Here is a 24,206-nt window from a genome sequence, read left to right on the forward strand (position 1 = left end):
TCTGACTCGCTAATATTTTGGTAGCGTACAACTGCAGTAGGAGTTATTTTAGTAGCCTTTTGGAATGAAAACAGAAAATGTTACTGTACCGCAGTATTCTGTATGGTATGAACGGTTAACTTCTGTGCAGCGCTGGCTCTAGAGGATGGCGGCAAGCACGAGTCAGTCAGCAGCGTTAAGAGGACCCAGGCCATCCGCAGGAGACACAATGCAGGGACAAACCCGACACCCCCACCCTCCACCATGGGGTCCCCTCCTAGGTTAGTCACACTAAACAAAATCCTAGCAAGCAAGCTGATTTATTGATTTGCAAGATGTTACGAATGGATATTCCTTGGAAGCGAGGGCAATAGCTAATGAGTTTTGCCAATGCCAGCAAAGACTGATAATTGAAGGCTGTTAAGATCAAACTTCATTTTATCGTAATCTTTGTCTTTAAACCGTTAGCCTCCAGGACCTTCAAAGGGCTCGGACCTCCTCCCACTCGCGGACCCGCACCCTTCCCTCTGCCTTACAGTTTGCCTCGTCACTTCTGCTCCCGCGCAGCGGCATCCATGAAGCCTCTACCTTCGATGACACATCTGAGGGGGCTGTTCACTACTTTTTTGATGAGAGCGGTGAGTTTCTGGCTTTCAGGGAATGAGCACGACATTTTCGGAAAGAGGGGCTTTGCTCTTTTAATGTCTGGAGATTAATGAGAAGATCAATGCAACTTTCATGTCTGTCAGTTAAATGGGAAGAGAGGGACCATTTGAAAATCAAAGCAGACACACAGCTGGAATTTATTTCTTTTTTTCTCTTATTCTTCTGTTGTGTATCAGGAGTGAAGAGGTCCTACACATTTGGGCCTGGTGGAGGAGGTTATGAGGACCCAGTTCAGTGAGTTAGAATCTGTGTAGTTTAATTTTATACAAGCTTAAAATACTTTGAAAGAGCATTGCAAACAAACTCCAAATAATCTAACATCTTGCTTGCAGAGAAAGGGAAAGGCAGTCCCAGTCCTCAAGCTTCACCTCCACAGAGGTCCAGGAAGGAGCACCAGTCCTGTCCATGCTGCAGCCCAGACCAGTTGTCCTCCAGGGCATGCAGGTGCGCAGAGTGCCATTGGAAATGCCTGAGGTTAGTGGGTTTTTTTTGTTTGTTTTTTCTCTCTCTTATTTTTCATTCAATGTAAGCATCTTTTTGTTTGTTTTTTCTCTCTCTTATTTTTCATTCAATGTAAGCATCTTATACAAACCATTGTCTGCTTGTCAACCTGACTCCAGTTTGACCTAGATCACGAGTCTCTGCAGGAGTCTCAAGAGAACACGCTGATGATCGAGGAGAAGGCTAAACCCAAACAATACTATCGCTTTTGGGTCCTGCCTGGGAAGTGGCTCAGGGTCCGCTATGATCGATTAGCGCTTCTGGCCTTGTTGGACAGGTAAGGCTTTCGATTTGAAGAGATGTGATGCAACATTTTCAACATTGTTACACTCAATCCATATGAGTCAGTATTCACAGTCCCTGGTCACTATATTAAGTACACCTTGACTAATTGATGAGATTTAAAAAAAAAGTTCAACCATAACACTGAGCTTTTTTGTGTTTTTTTATACAGATATTTAGATTTTATTAGATTACAAAGTGTTAGAGCACATTAAGTGACTGGATGAACAACTCATTGTCAAAATATAACATGGTTCTGACATCAGGAACCGACGTGTGGGAGAAAATGTGTTTGCTGTGGTGCTGGCCAGTCTGGTGGCCTTTCTGGGGTTTCAACTGTTGCTCCAGGGCTTTTTCAGGGACATCTGGGTCTTCCAGTTCTGCCTGGTCATTGCAAGTTGCCAATACTCCTTACTGAAGGTATACAAATCTCAGTGAATTCATTTGAGTAGTTGTTCATGTCTCGTGTGCAGCCAGTCATTTTCTTTGAGTCATCATGTGTTGTTTATAAAGCTGCTTATTTTTCAGAGTGTACAACCAGATGCAGCCTCTCCCATGCATGTGAGCACTGGGTTTACCCTCATATTTTCAGAACTTTCCTGGCTGGTTGTGGTGTTGTAGTTTTATGTCCCTTTCTGTTATGAACAGGGTCATAACTGGATCATCGTGTACAGCCGGCCTGTTTACTTCTGCTTGTGCTGCGTGATGATCTGGATCTTTGATTTCTCTGGGCGCTCCAGCAGCCTGCAACCATTCTCACTCTACGGCGTCACCTTCTTTTCTGCTCACTTCCTGCTATGTATCAGAGATATGCTCCTGGGTAAATCGTCACACTTCATCTACAGCAGAGGTGTCAAACTAATTTTTATTGCGGGCCACATTGTATTTACGGTTTCTCTCAGAGGGCCATTAAACCATATAAATGTTTCATCGCCTCTTTATATTATTACATAGACACAAAAAATTGATGGACAAATAGTTTTGAAATCAGAATTCAAGGATAATAGCTAAAGCTATTGTTCAAGTTACTGTAAAGAGAGCTTTGGTACCCAAAAAGGGCTTGAAACTTTGGTCATTTTTAGCAAGAATCATGTAAGTGGCACCTGATTTGCTTTCTTGAGCCACCTAAAATGATGTGGCGGGCCGGATTTGGCACACAGGCCTTGAGTTTGACACGTGATTTACAGTGTATTAATTGACCTGTTATACCTACAGAAAAAGCATACCCTGTGAGGTTTAGATGTTCATTAGTGTGTTTTTATCGCCCTACGCAGTGTTTTCCCTGTGTTTCCCGGTCATCTTCCTGTTTGGCTTGCTACCTCAGGTCAATACCTTTGTCATGTGTCTGTTGGAGCAGATCGACATGCACGTTTTCGGTGGAACGGGTAAGAACATGGCTCTTTAGCATTCGCTGTGTATTATTTTCCAATCACAAAAAAGAGATTAGTTGGTTGAACTCCATCTTTGTACGCTGCATTGATCCACTCCTCTTTTGTCCCCAGCCACCACCAGTCCCCTCTCGTCTCTATTCAGCCTCATACGCAGTGTGTTCGTGGCCGCTCTGCTCTATGGATTTTGCCTCGGTGCCATAAATGTGAGCACAGCATGAATAGTCGTTCAATACCATGTCTGAAAGTTAAAACTTGACTACAAAGTGGAATTCTGTTTTTTCCTCTTACTCAAAGGCACCGTGGGCGGACGCCCATGTGCCAGTACTGTTCTCTGTATTTTGCGGCCTACTACTCGCCTTGTCCTACCACCTGAGTCGCCAAAGCAGCGATCCCACCATCCTGTGGTCAGTATATTGCTTCACGGATTCAATAATAACAACTTCTTCCTTTTGATGATGGCTTGCATACATGACGGCTAAACTATGGATGCTGATTAGAGACTTTTTTTCAAATAAATATTTATTCTAAGATTTTAGAGAAACTAAATGTAAACACAATTAATCCTTATGCGGCGGCACGGTGGACGACTGGTTAGAGCGTCAGCCTCACAGTTCTGAGGACCGGGGTTCAATCCCCGGCCCCGCCTGTGTGGAGTTTGCATGTTCTCCCCGTTCCTGCGTGGGTTTTCTCCGGGCACTCCGGTTTCCTCCCACATCCCAAAAACATGCATGAATCGGAGACTCTAAATTGCCCGTAGGTGTGAATGTGAGTGAGAATGGTTATTTGTTTGTATGTGCCCTGCGATTGGCTGGCAACCAGTTCAGGGTGTACCCCGCCTCTTGCCCGATGATAGCTGGGATAGGCTCCAGCGCGCCCGCGACCCTCGTGAGGAGAAGAGGCTCAGAAAATGGATGGATGGATAATCCTTATGCTCAGACTCCTCTTCACGTTGAAATGCACAAGTGTGTATTTGCATTTACTGTAGTATTTACAATCTACTTAAATATACGTATACGGTGTATATATTTTGTTTCAAATAGTCCAGGACTACACAGTACTCAATATAAATGTGTACACACCAACAGATTTGTTAGAAAACCTTGAGTTTCATTTCAGAATCAACATTTTCTTTGTTCTACTATATTGTATTACAAAATACTCCCATAAATGTGGACAATTGATTTCAAATGAGATTTGTCGTTGTGTACTGTTTGCACATTTTTCTTCTTCTAACAAATTAATTTAATGTTGCAGTGTCTCAAAAATAAGTACACAGCAATGAAAGTTGAGCAAAACTAAATGTTAGATGAAAAAAAATTAATACAAAAAATAATAAAAAATTATTTAACCACTGACTAAGTTGTCTAATAATCACAATTCTGAAACTTCTTTTGTTCCACTGATGAATGGATAATAAGCTTTCAAATGGGGCCAATTTAAGCCAATGTGTGAGTAAATTGTGATGAGATCATCATCATTTTAGTATATTCTTTGGGACATTTTTGTTTGGGGGTGTGGCATGAGAGTTTTCCAATGTAAAAAAATAAATAAAAATGGGTGCCTTGGCTCAATAAAGATTGGGAAACAGTTCCACACGATTGCAAAAATTCTTCAATGTGTCCATCTCTCACCTGAACATTTTGAAATTTGAAGTTGCCTCACTTTTTCTCCTGGCTTCGTTCACATCAGGTCATTGGTTCGATCGAAATTATTACCTGAGCTGGAGAACCGCAGGCCTGAAGAACCCCCTGTGGAGATCAAGGATCCTCTTCCAGAAAAGCTGCATAACTCTGTGGTAAAAATCAAGGCTTTCTAACCTTTACACCTTTGATTTCAGAATGTCATTCACTTTAAAACCTTAATGCAGCCCTATGGGGGGCACAAGCCAGTGCAAATTGTAGGCCGGTCCCAAGCCCGGATAAATGCAGAGGGTTGAGTCAGGAAGGGCATCCGGCTTAAAACTTTGCCAAACAAATATGAGCGTTCATCCAAAGAATTCCATACTGGATCGGTCGTGGGCCGGGTTAACAACGTCCGCCACGGGCGAGCCAACCTGCAAGGGTGCCGGTGGAAATTCACCTACTGTGGGTCAAAGTCGAAGAAGAAGAAGTGGAAAGCGGGTTCTTCGGCAGAAAGAGAAGAGGAAAGCACAGAGCCTAGACCTGAATGTGGGGACTTTGAATGTTGGGACTATGACAGGAAAATCTCGGGAGTTGGTTGACATGATGATTAGGAGAAAGGTTGATATATTGTGTGTCCAGGAGATCAGGTGGAAAGGCAGTAAGGCTAGAAGTTTAGGGGCAGGGTTTAAATTATTTTACAATGGTGTAGATGGTAAGAGAAATGGAGTCGGGGTTATTTTAAAAGAAGAGTTGGCTAAGAATGTCTTTGAGGTGAAAAGAGTATCAGAGCGAGTGATGAGGCTGAAACTTGAAGTTGAGGGTGTTACGTATAATGTGATTAGTGGCTTTGCCCCACAGGTATGATGTAACCTAGAGGTGAAAGATGGTGTGTAAGATGACTCTGGTGGTGGGGAGGAAGATTAGGAAGACAAAGGCAGAGCAGAGAACCATGTGGTGGAAGCTGAGACAGGACGAGTGTTGTGCAGCTTTTCGGGAAGAGGTGAGACAGGCTCTCGGTGGACAGGAGGAGCTTCCAGAAGACTGGACCACTGCAGCCAATGTGATCAGAGAGGCAGGCAGGAGAGTACTTGGTGTATCTTCTGGCAGGAAAGGAGAGAAGGAGACTTGGTGGTGGAAGAACCTCACAGTTCAGGAAATCATACAAGGAAAAAGGTTGGCTAAGAAGAAGTGAGACACTGAGAGGACCGAGGAGAGGCGAAAGGAATACATTGAGATGCGACATAGGGCAAAAGTAGAGGTGGCAAAGGCCAAACAAGAGGCATATGATGACATGTATGCCAGGTTGGACACTAAAGAAGGGGAAAAGGATCTATACAGGCTGGCCAGGCAGAGGGATAGAGATGGGAAGGATGTGCAGCAGGTTAGGCTGATTAAGAATAGAGATGGAAATATGTTGACTGGTGCCAGTAGTGTGCTAGACAGATGGAAAGACTACTTTGAGGAGTTGATGAATGAGCAAAATGAGAGAGAATGGAGACTAGAAGAGGCAAGTGTGGTGGACCAGGAAGTGGCAATGATTAGTTAGGGCGAAGTTAGAAAGGCATTAAAGAGGATGAACAATGGAAAGGCAGTTGGACCTGATGACATTCCTGTGGAGGTATGAAAGCATCTAGGAGAGGTGGCTGTGGAGTTTTTGACCAGCTTGTTCAATAGAATTCTAGCACGTGAGAAGATGCCTGAGGAATGGAGGAAAAGTTAGCTGGTGCCCATTTTTAAGAACAAGGGTGATGAGCAGAGCTGTGGGAACGATAGAGGAATAAAGTTGATGAGCCACACAATGAAGTTATGGGAAAGAGTAGTGGAGGCTAGACTCAGGACAGAAGTATTTGCGAGCAACAGTATGGTTTCATGCCTATAAAGAGTACCACAGATGCATTATTTGCCTTGAGGATGTTGATGGAAAAGTACAGAGAAGGTCAGAAGTAGCTGCATTGTGTCTTTGTAGATCTAGAGAAAGCCTATGACAGAGTACCCAGAGAGGAACTGTGGTATTACATGCGGAAGTCTGGAGTGGCAGTGAAGTATATTAGAATAATACAGGACATGTACGAGGACAGCAGAACAGTGGTGAGGTGTGCTGTAGGTGTGACAGACGAATTTAAGGTGGACGTGGGACTGCAACAGGGATCAGCCCTGAGCCCCTTCCTGTTTGCAGTGGTGATGGATAGGCTGACAGATGAGATTAGACTGGAATCCCCGTGGACCATGATGTTTGCAGATGACATTGTGATCTGCAGTGAAAGCAGGGAGCAGGTGGAGGAACAGTTAGAAAGATGGAGGCATGTACTGGAAAGCAGAGGAATTAAGATTAGCCGAAGTAAAACAGAATATATGTGCATGAATGAGATGGGTGGTGGGGGAAGAGTGGGGCTACAGGGAGAAGAGATAGCAAGGGTGGAGGACTTTAAATACTTGGGGTCAACCGTCCAGAGCAATGGTGAGTGTGGTCAGGAAGTGAAGAAACGGGTCCAAGCAGGTTGGAACGGGTGGAGGAAGGTGTCCGGTGTGTTATGTGACAGACGTCTCTGCTAGGATGAAGGCCAAAATTTATAAAACAGTGGTGAGGCCAGCCATGATGTACGGATTAGAGACAGTGGCACTGAAGAGACAACAGGAAGCAGAGCTGGAGGTGGCGGAAATGAAGATGTTGAGGTTCGCTCTCAGAGTGACCAGGTTGAATAAAATTAGAAATGAGCTCATCAGAGGGACAGCCAAGGTTTGATGTTTTGGAGACAAAGTTAGAGAGAGCAGACTTTGATGGTTTGGACACATCCAGAGGAGAAATAGTGAGTATATTGGTAGAAAGATGATGAGGATGGAGCTGCCAGGCAAGAGAGGTAGAGGAAGACCAAAGAGAAGGTTGATGGATGTCGTGAGGGAAGGCATGACGGCAGTTGGTGTTCGAGAGGAGGATGCAGGAGATAGGCTTACATGGAAAAGGATGACGCGCTGTGGCGACCCCTAAAGGGACAAGCCAAAAGAAAAGAAGATTCCCTTTAAAACCTTGTCCCTTCTCAACCACAGAAAGAGATTCTTCAATCAGACCTCGTCATCTGTCCCCTCATGGCTGTGATCACGTTCGCCATCAGTGCCAGCACGGTTTTCATTGCACTACAGGTTAGTACAAGTTTAGGCCATTTTTGGGCCATTTTTCTTCACATGATTTGATGGGAATTACTCACATATTCCTCTTTGTGCTCTTGCCCCACAGCCTGCACTCAGCTTTGTCTTGTACATCCTGGCGGGAGTTGTCGGCTTTATTACTCACTATCTCTTGCCGCAGCTCCGCAAACAGCTTCCTTGGTTCTGCCTGGCTCACCCTGTACTCCGATCCAAAGAATACAGTCAGTTTGAAGTCCGAGGTGAGTGTCTCATTGCTCTTTATCTGCTTGAGCGAAAGTCACTGTAAAATATAAGGGCCATTATCAGCTTCTCCCTCTGGAGGCATCACTGAGGATTAAATGAAACCTAGCAAGGTCTCAAGTTGAAGTGCTGCTGAGAAATGCATTTTAACCTCCATCATCTCCCAGGGATTTTCATTTTTCACTCTGCAAATGCTTAGTTCAGATATATATATTTTTTTAGTGTTGAACTTGCTTCACATTTTGAGAAGTTCGTGTGGAGCTTACTCAGTTGGATCTCACTTGTTTTTTTTCATTTCATCCTTCCTTCCATTTTCTATACCGCTCATCCTCACTAGGTTGGTGGGCTGCTGGAGCCTATCCCAGCTATCTTCGGGCGGGAGGCGGGGTACACCCTGAACTGGTCGCCAGCCAATCGCAGGGCACATAGAAAAAAACAACCATTCGCACTCACATTCACACCTACGGGCAATTAAGAGTCTTCAATCAACCTCAATGTAAAAAAAAAATACACTGTCTCACTGTCAATGTGAGCAGCATGAAATCTCATTTTATGGTGCAAACATACCTATTTAGAAAAAATAAATATAGCAAAATTACAGAAAATATATAGAAAAAAAAGCAAGATGGCGCCTACCAGTGTGGTCACCTCGGTAACGCGCTCTCTAGTATTGTTTTTGTGTTTTTCGTCCGTCTTTGGAGACCTTACACGACTCACTGACACAAGGGGAGACCTGCTAACCATCAAGGAGGCTACTCCAGACTTTCTGTCACCAAGTTTCGCAAATCCGCTCAGTTTTTTTCCCCGAGTTACTCACCGGAGTGGCGTCCGCGGTTTTTGGCGCATGGAGACTGAAGCGGAAACGGGCCGGGATTCAGGTGAAACTCCGCAAGAGAGGACACAGATTGGTGTTCCCGTCGATCCACCTCGCGAATGTACGCTCCCTACCCAACAAAATGGACGAGCTTCATCTTCTGTTAAAGACCAGTAAAGACTTCGGACGTTCCGCGGCCATGTGCTTCACGGAGACCTGGCTTTGTGAGGCTGTACCCAATGGCGGCGTCATGCTTCCTCATTCATCGAGCGGACCGCGACATGGAATCATCGGGGAAAACAAAGGGCGGCGGGATATGCCTCTATATCAAGGAAAAATGGTGTACGGAAGTCACGGAGCTCGGCACACACTGCAGCCCGCATTTGGAGTCGCTATTTTTAAACTGTAAACCATTCTACTCGCCACGTGAGTTCGCATCGTTCATACTGGGTGGAGTCTACATACCGCCTCAAGCTTACACGAACGCCGCACTGCTAATGCTCGCCGAACAAGTCAACGAAATTGGAAAAAAAACACCCGGACTCACCCCTCATTATTCTCGAGGACTTTAAGAAAGCTAAACTCAACCACGAACTCCCTAAATACAAGCAGCACATCGACTGTCCTACCAGGGAAAATAATACTTTAGACCACTGCTACACTACGGTAAAAAACGCATAGCGTGCTATACCTTGTGCAGCCCTGGGCTCGTCTGATCACTGCTTAATTCACTTAATACCGACGTACAGGCAAGAACTTAAATGCGCGAAGCCTACAGTGAAAACAGTGAAAAAGTGGACCAATGAAGCCAAGATGGAACTTCAAAGCTGTTTAGACTGCACAGACTGGAGTGTCTTTGAAAATTCAGCTGGCAGCCTGGATGAATATACGGACGGACACTGTCACATCCTATATCAGTTTCTGTGAAGAGGTTTGTGTACCAACAAAATCATTTCGCACATTCAACAACAACAAGCCATGGTTCACTGCTAAACTTAAGCAGCTTCGCCAAGCTAAGGAGGACGCATATCAGAGCGGGGACAGGGCCCTGTATAATCGAGCTAGAAACCAGCTGACTAAAGAAATTAACATTGCAAAGAGGATCTATGCAGCAAAGTTGGAAAATCAGTTTAGCGCAAACGACTCTAAATCAGTCTGGCATGCATTCCAATCGCTGACAAATTGCAAGCGACGATCCCCCCAAGCTGAGAACAATAGCACACTAGCCAACGACTTGAATACCTTCTACTGCAGATTTGAAAAGGACAGTTTCACACCACACACCCACCCGGCCGCACCCGCGACCACAATCACACCTCTGACTTCTGCGTTAACCATCCATGAACAGGATGTGAGGTGCATCTTCAAACAACAAAAGATTAACAAAGCGGCAGGCTCGGACCATGTGTCCCCATCCTGCCTCAAAGTCTGCGCGGACCAACTCGCTCCAGTCTTCACTCAGATCTTCAATAGATCTCTGGAAATGTGCGAAGTTTCATCCTGTTTCAAACGCTCCACCATCATTCCAGTCCCCAAGAAACCTGCAATCTCTGGTCTGAATGACTACAGGCCTGTCGCTTTGACATCTGTGGTCATGAAGTTCTTTTAACGTCTCGTGCTGGACCACCTCATGAGTGTCACAGGTCCCCTGCTGGACCCCCTGCAGTTTGGCTACCAATCGAACAGGTCTGCGGATGATGCAGTCAACATGGGACTGCACTTCACCCTAGAACACCTCGACAGTGCAGGGACCTACGCGAGGATCCTGTTCGTGGACTTCAGCTCAGCGTTCAACACCATCATCCCTGAACTCCTTTCATCCAAGCTTCTCCAGCTCAGCGTCTCACCTGCCATCTGCCAGTGGATTTACAGCTTTCTGACGGGCAGGACACAGCAGGTCAGGCTGGGGGAGGCCACCTCATCCACACGCAGCATCAGCACTGGGGCGCCCCAAGGTTGTGTCCTCTCTCCGCTGCTCTTCTCTCTCTAAACGAACGACTGCACCTCAGCAAACCCGACTGTCAAACTCCTGAAGTTTGCAGATGACACCACTGTCATCGGCCTCATCAAGGACGGTGACGAGTCTGCATATCGACAGGAAGCGGAGCGGATGGAGCTGTGGTGCGGCCGACACAACCTGGAGCTGAACACGCTCAAGACTGTAGAGATGATCGTGGACTTCAGGAGGCATCCTTCGCCACAGCTGCCCCTCACCTTGTCCAGCTGCCTTGTGTCATCCGTCGAGACCTTCAAGTTCATGGGAATTACAATCTCTCAGGACCTGAAGTGGGCGACCAACATCAACTCCGTCCTCAAAAAGACCCAGCAGAGGATGTACTTCCTGCGTCTTCTGAGAAAGCACGGCCTGCCACCGGAGCTGCTGAGACGGTTCTACACAGCGGTCATCGAATCAGTCCTGTGTTCTTCCATCACAGTCTGGTTTGGTGCTGCTACAAAAAAGGACAAACTCCGACTGCAACGGACAATCAAAACTGCTGAAAGGATTGTCGGTACCCCCCTACCCACCCTTGAGGACTTGCACGCTGCCAGAACTAAGACAAGGGCATGCAAAATCCTCTCGGACTATCCACACCACGGTCACCAGCTCTTCCAGCTCCTTCCCTCAGGTAGGCGCTACCGATCAATGCAAACTAGAACTAGTAGACATTCCAACAGCTTCTTCCCTCTTGCAATCAACTTCTTAAACAGCTAACCTATAAATCCATTACAACCAGCTGGCAATTTTTTGACTTGAGTTCGTTGTTACATTTCTGTGGGGCCAATTATGTATTACCCGTGCACTCACTGTGGTTGTCTCACCATGCTGCACTATTTGCATATACTGGCCACTCATGCCAGAGTAGCATCTGCTCCATTTGAGGAGTATCTGTAACATTGCACAACCAACACTGTCCCAGATTATCGCACTACTCGTCACTTTAAACCGCATACACTCCTTGAAGTCTCAGCGCCCTTTGCACAATGGTCATTTCACCGGACTATTGCAATATTAGTCATTCGCACTGCTCTAAGTGATAGAGAGGACTCTGCATCTTTTTGCACAATTGTTTTTTGTCAATGTATTTATGTCTCCAAAGTGATCTGTAAATTGACTGTCTGTTGTACTGGAGCGGCTCCAACTACCGGAGACAAATTCCTTGTGTGTTTTGGACATACTTGGCAAATAAAGATGATTCTGATTCTGATTTAATCACTCATAAAATCTGAGAAAATGAGCCTTCCCTGGAGCAGACCCACACATATACAACAGAAATATTTTGCTAAATGAATGCATTACTGTTTGTCACCAGATGCTGCTCAGCTGATGTGGTTCGAGAAACTGTATACGTGGCTTCAATGTGTGGAGAAGTACTTCATTTATCCAGCGGTCGTGCTCAACTCCCTCACGACGGAAGCACGCGCCGTTGGGCAGAACCATAAAGAGCTGGACATCTAGTAAGTCACGACAACAACACAGATCCGTTGTAGGTAATGTGTGAGGTTTCCTCTCACACCTCATTCTGTCTGACTGAAAATGATTTATTTACTATAAAAATAATGCCAGCAACGTATAGTTGACAGGCAGAATAATTATATGCTCTTCTACTAAATGGGAGAAGGTACAATTAACTTGTGTGTCCATCATTATTTAAATATACTTTTTGTGACATTTTTGTTTTGTTGTTCTATGAGATTTTTCAAATGTAAAGTATGTACTGAATTTGATTATGCTGGGGGTATGTAATAAAGTGTCCATGAAATTTTTTATGCATGTCGTCTCATCATGTCGTCTTGGCCTGTCTTCCAGTAGCCGGGCGCTCTTCATCTCAGTAGCTGGCATGAAGCTTCTGCGTTCGTCCTTCTGCGCTCCGTCGCAGCAGTATGTCACACTGTGCTTCACCACGCTCTTCTTCCAATTCGACTACCCACACTTCTCAGAGACCTTCCTGATTGACTACTACTTCATGTCCATTCTTTTCAGCAAGGTCAGAACGCACGGCACCAATCATTTCACACGTTTTAAAACCTAAAATATAATTGATTGAATAACAGCGCATCTTGGGGTGGGCGAGATATATCGCCTTCGATACAATCGTGAACGTTGCTTTAACAATTTACAATTTTACTTTATGAAGTATTCATTCTGTCTCTAAAAGAAAACAACAATGAATGCATGAACAGCATATGAGGAGGAGAGAAAGGAGGAAATGCATGTGAGTCCACATTTGCCAAATCAGCGCACGATTCAGTCACGTGATTTAGTGGCAAGAAAAATAAACTCTCGCTCACAAACTAGCGGGTCGAACAACCTTTTCAGGAGTTTAGCAACTTAACAAGTGGGTGAATTGAAACAATGGACCTCATTGGAACGCATGTATAGTTTTTTGTTGGCCAACAGGAAAATGGCACAGGCCACAGATGTATGTGCTGTCTTCCCAAACACGGCCGGTTTAAAAGCGAAACAAAGACAATGGACAGCGCTGTTACGATCGTATATTCACTGGAGGATTATTCATTTTGGTTAACGTTTACAAAGAACTGTCCACTCTCATAGTCATCCAGACTGCTGATGAGGCCAATAGAGGAGCTAGCTAGCATAGCCCTACTCCTGCCGCAGCGGTTTGTAAGTAAATATTGTATTTTACAATCCCGTGACCTATCAACCACTGCTTTATTTGAACCCTGTACTGTGTTACCAATATCAGCTGCTAAGCCTGTCACCGGGAATAAAAATAAAAAATTCCGCCGTTATGATGTCACGTATCATCCTTTCAAAATTACCTGTGTGCGCGCGTGTGCCCACTTGATCTTTGTTTCATTTCACTCTTCATCATAAACACATAATTTGGAAAGGTCTTAAAACTTTATGCAGCTACTAAATCTAATTTAGTAGCTTTACTTTATACAACCCCAATTCCAATGAAGTTGGGACGTTGTGTTAAACATAAATAAAAACAGAATACAACGATTTGCAACTCATGTTCAACCTATATTTAATTGAATACACTACAAAGACAAGATATCTAATGTTCAAACTGATAAACTTTATTGTTTTTAGCAAATAATCATTAACTTAAAATTTTATGGCTGCAACACGTTCCAAAAAAGCTGGGACAGGTGGCAGAAACGACTGAGAAAGTTGAGGAATGCTCATCAAACACCTGTTTGGAACATCCCACAGGTGAACAGGCTAATTGGGAACAGGTGGGTGCCATGATTGGGTATAAAAGGCGCTTCCCTGAATTGCTCAGTCATTCACAAGCAAAGATGGGGCGAGGTCCACCTCTTTGTGAACAAGTGTGTGAGAAAATAGTCGAACAGTTTAAGGACAATGTTCCTCAATGTACAATTGCTAGGAATTTAGGCATTTCATCATCTACGGTCCATAATATCATCAAAAGGTTCAGAGAATCTGGACAAATCACTGCATGTAAGCGGAAAGGCCGAAAGCCAACATTGAATGCCCGTGACCTTCGATCCCTCAGGTGGCACTGCATCAAAAACAGACAATGTCTGAAGGATATCACCACATGGGCTCAGGAACACTTCAGAAAACCAATGTCAGTAAATACAGTTTGGCGCTCCATCCGTAAGTGCAACTTGACACTCTACTATGCAAAGCAAAAGCCATTTATCAACAACACCCAGAAACGCCGCCGGCTTATCTGGGTCCGAGCTCATCTAAGTTGGACTGATGCAAAGTGGAAAAGTGTTCTGTAGTCCGACGAGTCCACATTTCAAATTGTTTTTGAAAATTGTGGACGTCGTGTCCTCCGCGCCAAAGTTGAAAAGAACCGGACTGTTATGGACGCGAAGATCAAAAGCCAGCATCTGGGATGGTATGGGGCTGTGTTAGTTCCAATGGCATGGGTAATTTACACATCTGTGAAGGCATCATTAATGCTGAAAGGTACATACAGGTTTTGAAGAAATAAACTTCAACAATTAGTGTCCTCAGTTCCCAAACGTTTATTAAATGTTGTTTAAGGAAAAGGTGTTGTAACACAGTGGTATTGGGACGTGTTGCAGCCATAAAATTCAAAGTTAATGATTATTTGCTAAAAACAATAGTTTATCAGTTTGAACATTACAAATCTGTCGTGTATTCAATTAAATATAGGATGAACATGATTTGCAAATCATTGTATTCTGTTAATATTTGTTTAACACAATGTCCCAATGTCATTGGAATTGGGGTGGTACATCATCACAGGATGCATAAAGTAAACATCCAGCCATCCATCCACGACTTCCGCTAAAGATGAGGAAATCTGTAAAACACACTCAGAAAACCCTTGCCGAGTCATTTAGCAAACAAGTACCATATGGCAAAGAAAGTAAACGTTGGCAAGACATAAAGAATGCCATCAACTACATTTCTTTCTGCAGTGCTCTAGCCAAATTTGTATGCCAGTGTGTGCTGTAGTGACACTTATTTGGTTTAAAATATTTAATTAGGGTTAAATTTTTTTTGTCATCTTAATTGTTTACATGTTTGTTTTTAAACAAAAGCTTAACTAAAATAGTATTGTGCAAACCTGATTTGGCATATTCTCCTGTATCCAGCCTAGACATAACTTGAAGTTATCAATTGTTGTATATTGCCATACAGTATTCTTGTGCAATATCCTGGATAAATGTCTCGGGATGCAAGTAGAGATTTACAGTTTTTTTTCTTAGGATATCGTCAAATTATTTTTACCATGAAATAAAAAAAAATTGTTTTTGATATTTTTATTTGACCACATTGCTGACCCCTAAATGCATCTTTTTTTAAATTTTATATTTCTCAGATGTGGGACCTGCTCTATAAGTTACGCTTCGTGTTGACTTACATCGCCCCCTGGCAGATCACATGGGGCTCTGCTTTCCACGCCTTCGCTCAGCCCTTTGCTGTGCCACGTATCCTTAAAGCTGATTCGATGACTCCTATGATTACGTGTGATGACACATCAGTGATTGCTCAGTTTCTTCACGAGGTGCCCTTAACTCCATTTCTCTGCAGACTCTGCTGTGCTATTTGTGCAGGCCATATTTTCAGCTATCTTTTCTACCCCTCTCAATCCAGTGCTAGGCAGCGCTGTGTTTGTTACCTCATACACCAGACCTGTTAAGTTCTGGGAGCGGGACTACAAGTATGTGGTTTATGACTCTGCAGCTTTATTTTACTCAAATGTGGCCCTGGAGCCACATACAGCCTGGTCCGTTCTTTAATCCAGTCCACCGAGTATTTACATTTTTAAGAGTCCTATAATATTTGTTGCATTAATTTAGTGTTTAAGCTATATTTGTTAAATAAAATGTATTTATTCATTTTATTAATTAAAAATGCATATGTACGTAATTTAGTATGTAAAATAAACACTTTTACATATTTAACAATTTATTTATTTATTTATTTTTAAAACCTCCTTTACAAATGACGTGGTCTCTTTTAATAATCAAATTGATTAAAAACGTCTGCCCGCCCCAGTTCACCACAATCAGTGCTAATGCAATTCTGTCTTGTTAGCACCAAGCGAGTTGACCACTCCAACACCAGACTTGCCACTCAGCTGGACCGTAACCCAGGTATGCACGCTAAGACCATTTCTCGTATCTTTTAACATGGTTGAGATGATGTGAAACTGTTGCTATGCCGCCGCCTTTTCCTGCCAGGCGCCGACGACAACAACCTGAACTCCATCTTCTACGAGCACCTGACACGTTCGCTGCAGCACAGCCTGTGTGGAGATCTGCTGCTCGGCCGCTGGGGCAACTACAACACCGGCGACTGCTTCATCCTCGCCTCTGACTACCTCAACGCGCTGGTGCACATCATCGAGATCGGCAATGGCCTGGTCACCTTCCAGCTGAGGGGTCTGGAGTTCAGAGGTGTGCAGCAAGCCACATTCTTAAAAATTTAGATACTTTTTTGTATCTGCTTGATGGGTAAGGCACTCACAGAGCTAAGCCGAGTTGAATATCTGTTTTTACCCAACAGTTGCTATTTACAGAAAACAGAAACATTATTCATATACAGCTGATACGGTCATCCTGAGTTCTCACATTGTATATGTTATTTTGAAAAATGACAAGTTTAAAGATCCAGATTTATTGGAAGTTGAAGCGAAACGATGATGTTACCCTGAATAGGTCACTTAGTATTCTTGCATTTGATTCCTCCAGTAGTCTTTTACATTGATTCACCACCTCCGACATAAGGTACCTCTGCACAATCTAATAGAAGAGCTGCACAGTAAACCATTCATTGCAGGGGATGTGTTCCAGACCATGTAAAAATGTGCAATACAGAGACCATAAAAAAACATAAATATAGTTTTAGCCTTCCCACAAACTTTAAACACATTTAAATTAATTAAAATATATCTGAAAATACTGCACATGCCATCTTCTCTGATCAGTGCCTCGACCCAAGCACTAGTCCCAGGATTAACCGCTGAAGATGGTTTGTCTGCCGCTCCTTTGCCTGTCACAGAGGTCACTCAAAGCAGGCTCTTGTTCTTCGCCTTTGACCCTGGACACGCACTTTTTGACTGTGTTGTACTTGTAACCTATTTCAGCTTCCCCATACACATTTTGCAACCTTTTCAAAATGTTTAGTGGTGGTACCCCTTCCAGAACAAGAAATTTAAACACAGCTCTCTGCTTCTAACTGGGATCAAACAATGACCTCATTTCCAAAATGGCTAACAGGAAGAGGACAGGACCATAAAAATCTCAGGGGGAAAAAAAACTATTATCCATCCATCCATTTTCTGTTTAGTAGATTAAATTAGATTGTTCTCATTACTTTTGGACTGCCCCTCGTCTTATAGTTGTAGCTACACAACTGCAAACTACAAACACCATTGAAATATTGTTCAGTTTAAAACTTTTTCACAAAACTGAGAATGAATATATTTTTAAAGGTGGAATTTTGATACAGCTCCTGTCTTGTGTTATGTGATGCATTTTACATCACCTTCTTCTTCTCCCTGCAGGCACCTACTGTCAGCAGAGGGAAGTAGAGGCCATCACAGAAGGTGTGGAGGAGGACGAGGGCTGCTGCTGCTGCGAGCCAGGTCACCTGCCTCACATGCTGTCGTTCAACGCCGCTTTCGGACAGCGCTGGCTCGCCTGGGAGGTGGCGGCCACCAAGTATGTGCTGGAAGGTTACAGCATCAGTGACAACAACGCCGCCTCCATGCTGCAAGTGTTTGACCTCCGCAAGATTCTCATCACGTACTATGTCAAGGTGAGATGTCCAGAAAATACAGGGTAGCCATGAAGTCTCTTTACAGGTTATCCAATTTGTACAAAAGCAAATGAATACAAACATCTGTGAAAATTATTAAAAAATGAGACGTTGATATTGACTTTTTTTTTTGTTCGATTGTACACTCTTCTCTTTATCCATCATTGTCCCTGTCTTCATAAATTTCTGTGCAATGCAACAACTGATGGACATGATGGTGGACGTCATCCATACTTAATCCTGTAGTTTCGCTGAGTCTATATTTTGTTTCAGTGAATCACATTATGCCTTTTCCTAAGGTGTAGCCTCAAGGACTTTATTAACAGAACCTATTTCATCAACATTGTAAAGGAAATACACAAATGTAATGTCAAACCACAACAAATCTGATTAATATATTCTCTTATCATATATGTCAGCTTGTGAAATCACCATGGGGAGAGCCAGTACAACTCAAACCCCACTCCCCAACCATACAGAATGAGATATGCAGAAGTAGTTCCAACTTTCACAGCCTGTGGAACTCATTCCATTTAATTTCCGCCAGTTTAAATTGTATTTATACACTGTGTTAAAATATTACCAACAAAGTTAGCTATTATTGTCAAAGTAGTCCAACGGCAAAATTTGCTCTTTGCTAGTTCCTGTTTGGATTTCTTTAGGAGACCAACAAGGCGGCAAAGTAATCAGGATTGAATTCATTACACCCTCCGTTGATGGTGAAACCCATAATGCCGCCATTGATTTCAAGACACCAGACGAAATAACATTAATAAATGTTTGTTCGAGCAGATTCCACAATTGACAAAATTACTTGAGTTTAAAAATAGATTTATCATGCCAATCCCCTATGCAGGTCAGTGAAGTTTGCATTTAGACGCATTTTCATCTACTCTGCCTGGTACACTAATATTGTATGTATTAATGCATGTTTGCTTTCTCCAACAGAGCATCATTTACTACGTGAGCCGTTCACCCAAGCTGGAGGAGTGGTTGGCTAACGAGACGATCCAGGAGGCACTGCGACCTTGTCTCGGAGCCAACTACGTCGACAGCGACCCCACCTTCAACTTGAACATTGACGAGGACTACGACCACAGGGCCTCCGGCATCACGCCCTCCTCATTCTGCATGATTTATGTGGACTGGATTCAGTATTGCAACAGCAGGCGTCAAACGGTTCGTCTCGCCACAGGCTTTACATCCACTTATTTGTAATAAGTGATGGAAATTCATATTTTAAACCTCAAGATTGGATCTTGTTGGAGTTGGTTTAAGTTCTACTACTTTTGTGTTGCAGCCTGTAACAAGTGATCGAGATTCTCCTCTAGTCAGTCTTTGTTTAGGGTTGTGTATTCTAGGAAGAAGAGCCCTGGGCACTGCCTCCCACAGCATGTCTGCAAGGTGGGAGCACCAGCTCAGCCTGGACAATATTTGTTTTTATGCTCATATCGTACAAAAGTTTACTGTCCCTACCCCATTGTGGTTTTGACAGCTTGGAGCCGTTTCTCTACGGCCTCCATGCACTCTTCAAGGGAGACTTTCGCATCACATCGCCACGGGACGAGTGGGTCTTTGCAGATATGGACCTGTTGAATCGAGTTGTGGCGCCCGGAGTGCGGATGTCCCTCAAGTTGCATCAGGTAGCACTTTTCTGACCAGCAGGAAACAACTTCACAAGAGGAAAACCTTACCCTCAGGTTAACATACTGACCCCTGTCACGATTTCCCCCAGGACCACTTTACATCCCCGGATGAGTATGAGGACCCTGCGGTGCTCTATGACGCCATCACCGCCAACGAGGAGAAGATGTTGATATCGCACGAGGGCGACCCTGTTTGGCGCAGTGCCATCCTCGCAAACATGCCCTCGCTGCTGGCTCTGCGTCACATCATGGATGACGGTAGCGACGAGTATAAGATCATCATGTTGAACAAAAGGTTCCTCAGCTTCCGGGTCATCAAGGTTGTACCTCTTCCATTTTCTGCATTTTATTTGGTTTTGTTTTTTTTGGGGGGGGGGGGTAGTTTTTTTTATTGTTTTTGATACATATGAGGGGCTTTCAAAAAGTAATGAGCCCAATTTAATTTAACCTTTTATTCATTCAATTCAGCCCTATGGGGGGCACAAGCCAGTGCAAACTGTAGGCCGGTCCAAAGCCCGGATAAATGCAGAGAGTTGCGTCAGGAAGGGCATCCGGCTTCAAACTTTGCCAAACAAATATGAGCGTTCATCCAAAGAATTCCATACCGGATCGGTCGTGGCCCGGGTTAACAACGTCCGCCACCGGCGCTGTCAACCTGCAGGGCGCCATTGGAAATTCAGCGACTGTGGGTCAAAGTCAAAGAAGTGGAAAGCGGGTTCTTCGGCAGAAAGAGAAGATGAAAGCACAGAGCCTATAACTGAATGTGGGGACTTTGAATGTTGGGACTATGACAGGAAAATCTCGGGAGTTGGTTGACAATGATGATTACCAGAAAGGTTGATATATTGTGTGTCCAGGAGACCAAGTGGAAAGGCAGTAAGGCTAGAAGTTTAGGGGCAGGGTTTAAATTGTTTTACCATGGTGTAGATGGGAAGAGAAATGGAGTCGGGGTTATTTTCAAAGAAGAGTTTGCTAAGAATGTCTTGGAGGTGAAAAGAGTATCAGATCGAGTGATGAGGTTGAAACTTGAAATTGAGGTTATGTATAATGTGATTAGTGGCTATGCCCCACAGGTAGGATGTGACCTAGTGGTGAAAGAGAAATTCTGGAAGGAACTAGATGAAGTAGTTCTGAGCATCCCAGGCAGAGAGAGAGTCGTGATTGGTGAAGATTGTAATTGACATCTTGGTGAAGGAAACAGGGGTGATGAAGAAGTGATGGGTAAGTACGGCATCCAGGAAAGGAACTTGGAGGGACATATATATGGTGGCAGACTTTGCAAAAAGAATGGAAATGGCTGTAGTGAACACTTTTTTTACAGAAGCGGCACGAACATAGGGTGACCGACAAGAGCGGAGGTAGAAGCACGCAGACGATGTAATCTGAAGGAGGTTACTGACTGTAAGGTAGTGGTAGGGGAGAGTGTGGCAAAACAGCATGGTATGGTGGTGTGTAAGACGTCGACAGCGATTAGGAAGATTAGGAAGACAAAGCCAGAGCAGAGAACCATGTGGTGGAAGCTGAGACAGGACGAGTGTTGTGTAGCTTTTCGTGAAGAGGTGAGACAGGCTCTCGGTGGACAGCAGGAGCTTCCAGAAGACTGGACCTCTACAGCCAAGGTGATCAGAGAGGCAGGCAGGGGAGTACTTGGTGTATCTTCTGGCAGGAATGGAGAGAAGGAGACTTGGTGGTGGAACCTCACAGTACAGGAAATCATACAAGGAAAAGGGTTAGCTCAGAAGTGGGACACTGAGAGGACCGAGGAGAGGCGAAAGGAATACATTGAGATGCGACATAGGGCTAAGATAGAGGTGGCAAAGGCCAAACAAGAGGCATATGATGACATGTATGCCAGGTTGGACACTAAAGAAAGAGAAAAGGATCGATACAGGTTGGCCAGACAGAGGGAAAGAGATGGGAAGGATCTGCAGCAGGTTAGGGTGATTAAGGATAGAGATGGAAATATCTTGACTGGTGCCAGTAGTGTGCTAGCTAGATAGATGGAAAGAATACTTTAAGGAGTTGATGAATGAGGAAAATGAGAGAGAAGTGAGAGTGGAAGAGGCAAGTGTGGTGGAGCAGGAAGTGGCAATGATTAGTAAGGGGGAAGTTAGAAAGGCATTAAAGAGGTTGAACAATGGAAAGGCAGTTGGTCCTGATGACATTCCTGTGGAGGTATGGAAGCATCTAGGAGAGGTGGCTGTGGAGTTTTTGACCAGCTTGTTCAATGGAATTCTAGCGGGTGAGAAGATGCCTGCGGAATGGAGGAAAAGTGTGCTAGTGCCCATTTTTAAGAACAAGGGTTATGTGCAGAACTGTGGCAACTATAGAGGAATAAAGTTGATGAGCCACACAATGAAGTTATGGGAAAGAGTCGTGGACAGAAGTGAGTATTTGCGAGCAACAGTATGGTTTCATGCCTAGAAAGAGTACCACAGATCCATTATTTCCAAAATGTCTGACAGGAAGAGGGTGGGCTTAGACAAAACTTCTTTTAAAATAAACATTCAAACAATTATTTAAACTACAACCAGTGAAAAAGAAAAATCAATGATTAGTTGGTTATATTAAATTGCGCTCATTAATTTTCGACTGCCCCGCCAACATTTTCAATGCTTTGTGGCAGGGGGTTTCCTTCCTGAAAACTTTGTTGAAAATGGCATTTGTTTTTCTGTACACTCTTATGTGAGTTCCACCTCACACGACTGACCAGCCTTGTGCTCCCCCTACAGGTGAACCGAGAGTGTGTGCGTGGGCTGTGGGCCGGGCAACAGCAAGAGCTGGTCTTCCTGCGCAACCGCAACCCTGAGCGTGGCAGCATTCAGAACGCCAAGCAGGCCCTAAGGAATATGATCAACTCATCGTGCGACCAGCCCATTGGGTACCCCATCTACGTGTCCCCCCTCACCACATCGTATGCGGGTGGGCACAGTCAGCTCCGCTCTGTGTGGGGGGGACCTGTCAGCCCACACAACATCTACAACTGGCTCATCAGTAGCTGGGACAGGTACCATACGCCAGTTTGGACCATCATCACTTCTCGTGGTCAGGGCTGTGAGCGTGACTAGTTTATTTCTCTACAGGATGCAGAAAGGATGCGGCGCTGGTTGCAACAGCGGAGGAAACATTGAGGATTCGGACTGCGGCGGCGGTTCCGCCTCCATCACGACAAACGTCGCCATCCACACCACCCAGAGCACACCAGCCTCCAGCCTTCCCCAGCCACACATCCCCACCATGCAGCACTCGTTGGGTGAGACTCTCTGCCTCTACAAAGAAGTACACTGAAAAAACAGTCCTTTGAATTGAGTTAATTTGAACATGTACATCGGTAGCACATGATTAAAATATGGTAAACTGATGTAATGTTTTTTTAAAATTTCCCTTCTCAAAAATGATGCCAGTTTACCACAATTGAATCATGTGAAACCAGTGTACATTTTAAATCCATCCATCCATTTTCTCCCGCTACATCTACATTTTAAAAATTAATTAATTTCATGGAGATTTTTTTTTTTTTTTTTTTTTTTTTTAAAAGCCATGTGGTTCAGTTCCGTTCAACTTACAAGGGTACAGTTTCAAAAGGTTTTTTTTGTGTTTCGGGATGATGCAAGCTCTTTGATATCGTAACAATAAGAGACAGGTAATCCGCTTATTACTTCAACACATCGTAAGAATGTACTTAACATAAATAAGATGTAAGGAAATTAAATTATCATATATGAAATAAAGTAAATAACGTTGCGAAATTGTAAGCAAAGCAACAACAAAAAATAGACAGCACTGTACTTTTTTCTTTTTTCAATCATGGAAATCAATACAGGAAGTCCTCGAGTTACGACGCACTCGACCTACGACGTTTCGACTTTACGATGCCCGTGCTTCGTCCGCCCTTTTGTCCCAGCACCATAGTGTTTCTGCTTAGCTAGTGCATGTCTGTGTTTGTGCGGCGGGAGTATCTTTGCTTTCTTTGCCCTCCTTTTTTCACACTCTCAGCAGTAATGGTAAGTACAGCATCTTATTTATTTTTTTTAATGTATTTTAGTTTCTTTATACGAAGTGTTAACCTTTCCTGCTACGGTCACCTGACCGTGGTCGGGAGACGCAGGGGTTAACTCCCTTCTCTCGTTGCACAGCTGAGCTGGGTGGTGGCAACAATAAAGGCACGAAGCACCGATTTGATGCTATAATGGGTTTATTAGCTCCTCTGCACATTCAACGTCAACGGGTCCTCCGCGATTCGCTACTCTTCCCCGGTCGCCGTCACTACACTTGCCACTGTACACACTCGCACCTGCATGCACTCCTTCCTCCTTCACAGTCCCGTCTCACTCACACATCGACGCACACGCCCACACAGACTGAGCTTGCTGTCACAATCACGTGGGACAACACCCGTAACAGAAGTATTTCGCCGTAAATTTCGACTTTAACGGTGTAATCCGACTTACGCGGAAAATCGTGTTACGTCGCCAGCGTAGGGACGAAACTCGTTCGTAAATCGAGGACTTCCTGTACATTCTTTGGCTAGACAACTGTCTTGGCACATACATCACAGCAGCAGTAAAAATTTAAATGGCAAACCTATAACATCACTTAAAATGATCAAAATAATGATGTGGTGTTATAATGTAAAAACAAGACAAGGTTAAAAAGTTTTAATTCCTTCACTTTTGTCAAATA

General features: G+C 44.1%; 1 protein-coding gene across 2 annotated transcripts in view; it reads left to right on the forward strand.

The window, feature by feature from the left end:
- LOC133415766 (pecanex-like protein 1) overlaps window positions 1-24,206 on the forward strand; it is a 38,794-nt gene that overhangs the window by 8,743 nt on the left and 5,845 nt on the right. The window contains exons 8-34 of one of the 2 annotated variants that reach the window (XM_061702136.1): window positions 131-260; window positions 448-617; window positions 822-879; window positions 978-1,119; window positions 1,266-1,423; window positions 1,695-1,848; window positions 1,957-1,989; window positions 2,077-2,248; window positions 2,703-2,813; window positions 2,931-3,022; window positions 3,114-3,223; window positions 4,509-4,614; window positions 7,487-7,579; window positions 7,674-7,824; window positions 11,951-12,095; window positions 12,448-12,625; window positions 15,434-15,542; window positions 15,646-15,775; window positions 16,153-16,211; window positions 16,299-16,514; window positions 17,624-17,877; window positions 18,826-19,056; window positions 19,178-19,281; window positions 19,373-19,520; window positions 19,613-19,843; window positions 22,256-22,530; window positions 22,607-22,776. In XM_061702136.1, the coding sequence (XP_061558120.1) occupies window positions 131-260; window positions 448-617; window positions 822-879; window positions 978-1,119; window positions 1,266-1,423; window positions 1,695-1,848; window positions 1,957-1,989; window positions 2,077-2,248; window positions 2,703-2,813; window positions 2,931-3,022; window positions 3,114-3,223; window positions 4,509-4,614; window positions 7,487-7,579; window positions 7,674-7,824; window positions 11,951-12,095; window positions 12,448-12,625; window positions 15,434-15,542; window positions 15,646-15,775; window positions 16,153-16,211; window positions 16,299-16,514; window positions 17,624-17,877; window positions 18,826-19,056; window positions 19,178-19,281; window positions 19,373-19,520; window positions 19,613-19,843; window positions 22,256-22,530; window positions 22,607-22,776 (3,930 nt within the window). The remainder of the gene's footprint in view (window positions 1-130; window positions 261-447; window positions 618-821; window positions 880-977; window positions 1,120-1,265; window positions 1,424-1,694; window positions 1,849-1,956; window positions 1,990-2,076; window positions 2,249-2,702; window positions 2,814-2,930; window positions 3,023-3,113; window positions 3,224-4,508; window positions 4,615-7,486; window positions 7,580-7,673; window positions 7,825-11,950; window positions 12,096-12,447; window positions 12,626-15,433; window positions 15,543-15,645; window positions 15,776-16,152; window positions 16,212-16,298; window positions 16,515-17,623; window positions 17,878-18,825; window positions 19,057-19,177; window positions 19,282-19,372; window positions 19,521-19,612; window positions 19,844-22,255; window positions 22,531-22,606; window positions 22,777-24,206) is intronic. The other variant, XM_061702137.1, reaches the window with a different exon arrangement.

This window comes from Phycodurus eques, chromosome 17 (genome assembly GCF_024500275.1).
Source record: "Phycodurus eques isolate BA_2022a chromosome 17, UOR_Pequ_1.1, whole genome shotgun sequence".
NCBI lineage: Eukaryota > Metazoa > Chordata > Actinopteri > Syngnathiformes > Syngnathidae > Phycodurus > Phycodurus eques.